The 9,437-nt window shown below is 36.5% G+C and overlaps 1 protein-coding gene across 1 annotated transcript; it reads left to right on the forward strand.

The window, feature by feature from the left end:
* The first annotated feature begins 1,988 nt into the window (after positions 1-1,988).
* Positions 1,989-6,573, forward strand: cd79b (CD79b molecule, immunoglobulin-associated beta). Its single transcript, XM_061231662.1, has 5 exons — positions 1,989-2,149; positions 2,740-3,048; positions 3,297-3,412; positions 3,563-3,619; positions 4,492-6,573. Exons 1-5 carry the CDS (start codon positions 2,095-2,097, stop codon positions 4,588-4,590), a joined length of 636 nt encoding a protein of 211 aa, XP_061087646.1. The 5' UTR covers positions 1,989-2,094; the 3' UTR covers positions 4,591-6,573.
* The last annotated feature ends 2,864 nt before the right edge of the window (positions 6,574-9,437 follow it).

The following is a 9,437-nucleotide window of genomic DNA, read 5'->3' on the forward strand; positions in this document are numbered from 1 at the left end:
GTATCCGGTGATGTCTACGGTGATGTTGTTGTTTGCAAAGGATTTGCAATTAAATATTGAATATGATGACTTTATTTCAGTTTGTGTTAATTTTTCCAATTTCTTTGGCCTGTGAAATTGGGGAAAACTATGTATAAAAAAGGCAGTAATTCCTCCATGGTTCACCCAATGTGGATGTTGGTTAAAACCCTCAAATTAAAGTCTGCATTTTAAACTGTTATATATATTTCAAATATGTTTGTTGGACTCCAGAGTGAAAACTACAAAAAAAGTGTTACTGTCCAAATAGCTCACTTATAGCATAGTCATGTTAACTTATAGAACTAACTCCCTGCTTTGCTGTAAATAAACACCTGCTTGCTTTTTAATACATCACTTTTGACTCAACTGGGTCTTATTTCAGGTTGTGGTGATTGGTTTTGTGTTACAACCACTAGTATAAACCTGGTTATTGTAACTTGGGTGGATTTCAGGTCAAAACAAGCATGTAACTACAAAGAAAGCCGGTATAGTAGTAGAAGCAGCCATGAGTCATCCCAGTATCATATAAAATATTTGTTATGTACGGTGCAGAGAACCCAGACGCAGACCACAGGATAATCCAAAATCGTAGTTTTAATGTTCAGTAGTCAAAAGCCAAGAGATCCAGTACACAGCCAAAAACGAAAAGCAAAAGAAAATCCAGAAAATCACAGGGTGAAGGTACAGAAGGGCAAAAACAAACTCGTAGTCAAAAGCACAAAGCAAAAATGTCGAAAAACCAGAAAATCAGAAGTGCAAACAAAAGAGGAGGGCAAGGCAGGTACGGAAGTCAAGGCAAAGGGGTGTCTATCAAGAATCTCAATAATAAGGCTTACACAAAATCGGCACTTACTATGATCAACGTTCTGACAAAGAAGCATACTGAGAATGGGGTTTAAATACAAGAGGGAAGGTGACAATCTAGGCGGGGCAGAGGAAAAGGTGGGCTAAACAAATTGAAACCAACATGTAGAAACATACAGCTCCGGATTAGGGAGTAGACATTGCACAGATTGAAGACGTAGTGATAGTTAAGAGACAGGTGCGAACACTTCGCTGAAACAAATGAGTAACAAGGGATAGCATAGGAAGGCGGAGTTATAGAACAGCGCAGAAATGCTAAGAGATTACGTTAGTGAGTTAGTAACGTGAATATTTCTAAACTACCCAATAAAAGTGATTGTTAGTTAGTTAGTTAGACAGACAGTAAGTGTATTAATCATATTGGTAGTGTACAAAACCTAGATTAGTAGTAGTTAGTAAGAATAGTGCTTTACAACTTTTAACTACCAAGACAAAGCAGGAAGTAAGAAAACGTGAGTGACGAAAATAATTGGAAACCTGAAAATACCGTAAACACCTGAATAGTCGGGCACGCAGACAGAGGGGTGACTAGACTGGCAAACATTCAGATGCAGACATAACAGGGGAGGACAATAGAGAACTGTAATGGAAAACATAAACCAGGTAACTATGAAAAATGAATAATAAACAAGAATAAACATGAAAACATACAAAACAAATACAGAAACATTACAATATTAGGACAAAAATAACAACATTTCAATGTTCAAATGTATGCCTATATTCTTACAGTTGCATAATGGTTGATGTTTGTTGCTTGTCTTATACTCTAACAACAAAACTCAACAACAGAAATGAATTTGCATATCACAGATTGTATGATTGTATGTACCACTGCAAATGGTTTCTTGTATGATACTCCTCAGCAATCAATATTCAAAAACTGAAATGGTTCTCTCTTTTCATTACATTAATCTAGCATCTATTGTAGAACCTGCATGTATATTTTTGCTACAATTGTGCTTCTTTAGGCAAAGATAACTATCACTAATATCTGGCTGCAAGCCTACAGGATGCTTTGCATGTTAGGTCTCAGCATTGCCCCGTCCCCCAGGGAATATATAGAAGGAAGTAGTAATAGAGCGTATCAAACCTAGCAACTGCCTAGTACAAATGAAGATGCATTTAATTGCATGAAGAGTTGGTGTACAGAGCACCTCTGGATCACAAACAGAATATTCTTTTGGTTGGTAGCCTGCGGTACTGTGGATGACCATGCACTTTGCTTTCATTGGATGCTGTTTACTCATGGTGAACTTTTCAGGTAAGAATCTATTAAACAGAATGAAATATTACAGATCATTATATTCCGTCCTGAAAGTTCCATCCTGAAAATGGTTTCATCTCGGAGGAATCGGTGCTTTAATTGTTCATGTAATTTTTGTTTAGGATGTTGAATTAAAGTTCAACAAAGTTGAACAAAAGTCATGCAACTCAAGTACAATTAATGTTTTTTTAATTAAGTTGCTGCTGTTAATTAAGCAGACTAATTTGCTCTTCATGAGTTCTTGTCAAACAACTGTCTTTTGAATCAGACTTGTTTTTCAGACCATCTGTCTGTGAAAGAGGAAGTGGGAGAATTTGGCCAATTTCAGTACACACACAATAATGCACATCACAAGAATATGAGAGCATTCAATTTGTACAATTGAAACATTAATCTGAATGTTGTAGGTTGTGGGCTTTGGGTGTATTGTGTGGTGGCCCATTGTTTTGGAAATAGTAGCATACAAAATGTTATATTAGCATGATACACATATAGCTTGTTATAAAATAAATTATTGAGAAATACTTGCAATGAGCATCTTCATCTGTCACTCATCTGCATAATTTTTTCCTTGGTTGTTTTTGTAGCGAGCCTGCGCATTTCCCAGAGCCCCCGATTTATTGGTGTGAACCGCCAAATTGTAGTGCCAATGCACTGTAGAGTGTATGGGGACTCTAATGTCAACAGAGTGGCAGAGTGGTTCAAGAAAAATGAAAGTATTCAAGCAAACAATGAAAGTGATCCTGTAAAGGAGAACAACCGTGTCAAGATGAGCAAGAGGGGAAACCTAGTGAATGGCCAAATGAACATCTCAAATCTGGAGCCAACTGACACTGCAGTATATTACTGCAAAGTGAATGGTAGCTGGGGGCCTGGTACTGTGCTGCAAGTACACAGTGAGTATCCATGGGTTAAGACATTACTAGAGTTTCCATGACATTATGAAAGAACATGTACCTCACAGCTTCATCTTTCACCTTCATGAAAACCCTAAAAATGTCTAATGTTTTTCTGGCATTGTTTTTAAGCAACTGGTGTAAAAATGCATCTGCCTGCTAAACAAACTTGGTGAATAATTCAGCTTTACAAAGATTCCAAGCTCAACAGTGTCCAGTGATAATTATGCAGTGGCTTTCATCCCCAGAGAAAATAAATCCAGAAAAGGCATTAATGAGAAGCAGGATTAAGGACGTCATGATCTTCATCCAGGCTCTGCTGCTTGCAGTTGTTATCGCCTCTCTGGCCCTCCATCTGAAACAAGTGAGTGGCATATGGGTATCAAATATTATCAAGGAAAATGGATAGTTTTATGTTTAGTTTTATTACAGACAGATTGTAATTATGGCTTTGCTGTTGTTAAATGGTGAGATCTTATGTCAATATTATGATAACATTTTTATTTGCCCCCAGGGAAAAAAAGATGAGGATGTAATTTATGAAGAACCTGAAGACAACCATATTTATGAGGTATGTCTGATCTTTGCTGATGGATTTTCACAGGGGGAAAAATATGTGTGTGCACACATACTGTATATATACACACCTTACACACACACATGCGCATGTGTACATGCGTGTATGCGGTGTGCATAGATACACACACACATGCATATGTGCACACACAAAATGTGTGTGTACATATACTGTTTATCGACACATACACACAGTTCTATTGAGCAACTGATGAAGATGAACAGTACAATCGACAATGAAATACAAAAGCCACAAAGAACAGGTGCCACAAAGCACTCCACGCTTGACTGGGAGTACAGAAGACTCAGTGCTTCCACAGGGGGGTAGAGGCAGAAGAGTTTGCGTAAACTCAGTCTTGCCAAGGAGGAAGAGGAAATTACCCCGCTGTGACATCGGTGCGCCTCTTCATCACAGATATGGCCTTCAGAACCTGCGCTGTTTGCTTGCTACTATCTCTCAGTTCCGCTTCTCATTCTGTACACTGGCAGATATCCTTTATCTCGAAAAGCACATATGATTAGTCACTCCAATGATTCATCAAGCAAGAGTTATTTAAAAGATATCGTTTATATTCGTAGTCAGATCATTCCAAAAACATTAGGACTGAGGCAGTACCAACTTTGATATTTGTTTAATGTAAATACTTTCAAAACTATGTGTCTTCTACTGTATATCACAACGCTGGACCAAAAATGTTCAAGGTAACCATAACCACAGCACTCCTTTCAATCAAAACAGTACATTCTATTATTCCCACCACTTGTGTCAATTGTGTATTGTTTATGCATACAGTAAGTTCACATTATATTAATTACTTTTGTTCACATCACTTATTATTTATTTTATTTATTTTATGTTTGGTACAGGGGTTGGGAATTGAACATTGTGGTTTGTATGAAGACCCAGTTCTTTGCCAGAACTCAGAAGCCACTTGGGATAAGGCAGATTCTTCATATGAAGAGTGAGGAGTTTTTTCTCTCAGAATTGGTGACTCTCATCTGCCTGCTGAACTGTGATTGTCCCTGACAGCCGCTCCCCTTCCTCTGACGTAAGGTGTGCCTAATTCTCCCTGGCGAAACTGCCATGTGAAACGCTATGAGTCCCATGGCGCTTTGCCAACACTTAAACTGATATAAAAAATTGTAATGAGTTAAGGCGCCCAGAGCAGATTTCTACCCACTTTCACCCAAAATGTCAGGTTCAATGACATTTCATGCAGTCATATGGACAGGTTTCTCAGCGCGGTGGTGAATTATAACCACCTTACTTATACAATGGCATAAACATATGGGTCAGTGACAAATAAGGGGTGCCAGTTAAGAAAAATAATTTATTTGGTTAAAAATGCAAATAAAAGCTTTTTTTTCTGTTATTAAATTTAATAAGTATATATCATTCTAAAATTGTATTTTCAGCAAATGTAATTTATATATTTTAATTTAAAATCATAAAATGACATCAGTCAGAGATGTCATACCGGATAACAGAGCTGAATTTTCAAAATATTTGCTATTCTTACCGCCCAATAACTAGTCAATATTCAAGGTGAGATATCAACAAGTATGTAGTGATCAGGAAAATTACTACTCAAGACCATTTACTACTATTTACTTTATAAAAATTACACTTGCTGTAGATTACGTGTGTTCAAGTCTCTTACACAAAACTGCTAAGAAAATGCTCCAGTGATCCAATTTGGAAAATGTCTGAAAATGCTATCTAGTACATCAATTTAATCAATTTAAATTTAAAATATGCATTTTTACTCCAAAACAAACAGTGTAATCCAGCCTTACTGAAATTGTTTCCAGGCAGCACACTCCTGTAGTGACCTACTGATTAATCCCACAATAATAGACCTCCATAGAATGATAAAATAACTACAGTATGATAAAAGAATGTTTCCTTGTCAACTGCAATTGTTACTTAGCTGATCCATTGGCTAGCTAATACAACCCTACTGATTAGTCTGGCAAAACTAGACCACCATATTATGATTTTCAATATGATAAATAAATATTATTATAGCTTAGGTTTTCTCTTAAATGAATTGCACTTCATACTTGCTGGTCCATATTAATTCCTTTCTCTCTTTTTTGCAAGAAACTCAGATTTCTAGCAAGTCTAGCAAGTAGCTTCGCTACTCTCTTTGCAGGACAGGGGCATCTAAAACAGAATTTCCCTTAAAACAATAAAGCTGTAAAGGTATTAATTCTAATGGTAAATAATGATATGAAATAATAATGCAAAATATTTTTTGAAAAACAAATGCTAATCATATATAAATTCCATAATGACAATATGCATTGTATACCTAAAAGCAATAAAGTCATAAATATGTCATTCCGGATAGCAAATCTCACTGTGGGGTAGCACAATATAAACGTTATCCCGTATGATGTAATTGTTATTTGGTAGGAAAAATGAGAACTTTAATCAATCAATTGTTTGGACTGCTTATAGGAATCTATGACCTTGATTGAATATATGAAATCATATTAAATATGTTATTTCATATCAAAGAAACATTTTTTATTTTTTACCACAGCTTGTGGGTCCTTCATAAGCTTCTGTATAATGCCACTTTTTCAATGACTTACAATGACTCAAAATAAATATGTTTGCTCCAGATTGTCTCTTATCCAGTATGACATTGTTTGAAATTCCAGCGCTGGGACAAAGGCCTTTGAAGCATAAAAATATATTGAACTTGATCATTTTTGCAACGTTGCTGTTCAACGTTAGCATGTTTTCTTGTAGCAACTTTTTTCTTTGGATCTTCTACAGCCTATGCGATTTTGGAGATTTTTTTACTGTAAAATAGTGTTGTTTGCTTCAATAAACAATGTTTTGTGTTAAACATATCATGTAAATGATCCTGACAGCAGGGGCAAAGCTCTTTGTGCAATGGCACAGTGACATTAATTAAAACTATTTTTAATCAGAAAGGGCCTTATTTGCATTATTCATATAACATGAACTGTGCTGTCAGCCACAACATGTTAATTGTAAAACAAATAACCACGCATTGCAAAAGTGGTATTCAGAAGAACATCTCTGAACACACAACGCGTCAAACCTCTAAGTGGATAGGCTACAGCAGCAAAAGAGTCTAATAAATACTGAATAAAATTTTCACTGAGTGTGTACAAGACAAAGCTACTTGGACATGAAAAGATGTAGGAAATTGATATGCAACAAGAAACCCATGTGTTTCCTGTTACATTTCCCGGTACATTTGCGTAGGAGTGGCTGGTTGTTGTTCTGAGTCTATTATATGCGTAGACACACCCACAGGAAAAGATGAGACAAAGTACAATGTGAGCATTTTATTATTAGCAGCATTCATGCTGATGGTAGCAGTACCAATGGCTTTAATACCCAGCAAAATGTTCATTGTTCAATCAACTCTTATAAACTAATACTTATACTCTTTGTGGACTATAAGAATAACATAAAAGAATAAATGTAGAATATGTTAGAAAATGCAGAATATGTTAGAAATACATAAGCTTGTTTGTGAAAATTCATTAAAATTGCCATCTTTAAAACCATTTTATTAGCATATATGAAGTGCAAAGGTTAACTTTATTTTATCTCCTACCTCTTTTAGGATTGCTAAGAAGCAGTTAAAATACAGCACATGTTATTTAATCTCTATGTCATGTGAAAAATACAATTTCTGTGATAATATTTTTTCTTTAGGTGAATTTGTAGCAGTTTTTGTGTTTGGTTTCTGTCTGTTTCAGCACGTATGTATTCTTGAGTAGTTCCTCTTTTGTTCCTCTTGGTTGATTGATCTCATCTAGTCTCCAACAGCAGAATGTGCACTCCGGTCATCCTAATTGAGTACATAAATGAACCCACGAAGACCACAGCACCAGGGTGGCCCTGCTGAAATGGTTATTAATAATAATAATAATAATAATAATAATAATAATTTACAGTGACCTGCACCAATGGGTAGCCATTTTGCAGCCAAGAATTTAGCACACATCAGCTGAGGTGGCGAGGGGGAGGATAATTTTTAGCCAATTTTAGCCAGGGGTGATCAGTTGAGAGAGCTTACCGTTTCTTTATGGGAAGTAATATGGATTTATATAAAATAGTTATTATAATTTGATTATATATCATACAATTATAATATATAATATCATTTTAGGTCAGTGTCAAGTCATTTGACTTCTGGCTATTTTCATGAATGTAATTATATGCATGCTGTAAAGATGACTGTCCAACAGCATGGCATTGATGAAAATGGCTTTATACTGGATCATTCCAGCTGCACATTTATGTATAAGCTGTGATATCACTACTGTTTGGGGTTGGATATGATAGAGGATCTAGCATAATTGTGAAAAATGTATTCCATTTCATTTCTGAAGGTAGGCTAATTTATTTTCTTCTCTCTTGGGGTGATGACTGTGATCCCATATGCACCCCATTCATTGTACGGGGTTCGTAAATGGACTTCTGATGTAAGTGTCCATGAGCATTGCTATATATTATTACAGGGCCTTCCTTTTCTGTATGCCAAATGAGCATTCTCTCATAAGAAACATGGCCATTATGTGTTATATGTATGAGTATTTCATATATTTCTGCAATATATAAAATATATTATATAAATATATTAAAGCAATATTTCTGGGCTACAGTATATTCAGGTAAAAGTCAAACATAGTGGGGCTGTGGTGGTGCAACAGGCTAAGATGCAGTGGACTTGTGGTTGCAGTTCACTGCAGTTGCACACCGGGGACTGGGGTTTGATTCCCGGTCCGGCCCAAAGCCAAGTTCGCATAATTGGCTTGCGAGGGAGCGAGGGAGGGACATGGCAGGGTTAGTAGATCGCTGCACAACAAAAAGCACCTCGGAATCACGGAAGACGAGCATCACGGAAGATGAGACGGCTTGAAGAAGGTGTGTTGCTCTCCTTTGGGCCGCTGAGGGACAGGGTGTGGGCTAGCTCTATACTAGCTCTAATTGAATCAGATGGGGTACAATCACACATTATTGCACTTAAATTGAACATGTGAAACCTAATAAATGGAATTTCCCAAAATGAGTTGTGTTGGACACTGTAGTCCTAAAACTGGAAAATAATGTTTCTTTATTCAGTCCCACCACCTCTAACAATATCTCCATTTTGTTCGTTGGGACAGTTTCTTTGTTTGTTTGTTTTTTTCCGCCATAGCTTATGTTGTTTTCATTTTCCTGCGTTTTGCGTGTTGGTGCGCTTTTATTGAAAACGACAGCCAATCAGAGAAAATAGTGAATTACACCAGTAATGTGATGGGGCAAATCAGCCCTGATTGCAAAGTCATTAAAGGCACAATGACAAAGATATAAAAAAAATTTTAAATAAAGCATGACATGCCAAAGAAGGCGTATTGCCAGGTGGTGTAGCGGGATGAGGTGTGATACCACAATCTGAGGCTCCCATTTGGCGAAAATTTTATATACGATTGCATAATTCAGTTTGAACATTTCAAATTCTATTAATAAATGCAATACTTTTAAGTATTCCTGCAGTAATCCTGGATCCTGGAGCCATTGATGGGCCTAGTCATGTTGCACATTACATTACATTATTGGCAACCTCCTAAGGGATAGTTCAGGAAACACACCTAAACAACTTTAGTAAGGTATACCTTTCCAGTCTTCATAAAATGCTAAGAGACACCATTATTGGGAAATGTGGCCCTATGCAATTTCACGTTTCAGTGTTGTGACGCATCCTATGCACTGGTATGGAATACTTACTGTCACTGTGCAAACTGTATTAATATTAATATCATTATTGCCTATATTC

This window comes from Conger conger, chromosome 2 (assembly GCF_963514075.1).
Source record: "Conger conger chromosome 2, fConCon1.1, whole genome shotgun sequence".
In the NCBI taxonomy this organism is placed as follows: Eukaryota; Metazoa; Chordata; class Actinopteri; order Anguilliformes; family Congridae; genus Conger; species Conger conger.

Excerpts from the sequence above, each read along its gene's own strand:
- cd79b (XM_061231662.1), top strand. The coding sequence starts at position 2,095 with ATGACCATGCACTTTGCTTTCATTGGATGCTGTTTACTCATGGTGAAC. Across the intron at positions 2,150-2,739 it reads ACTCATGGTGAACTTTTCAG|CGAGCCTGCGCATTTCCCAG; the intron begins GTAAGAATCTAT and ends TTGTTTTTGTAG. Across the intron at positions 3,413-3,562 it reads TGGCCCTCCATCTGAAACAA|GGAAAAAAAGATGAGGATGT; the intron begins GTGAGTGGCATA and ends ATTTGCCCCCAG.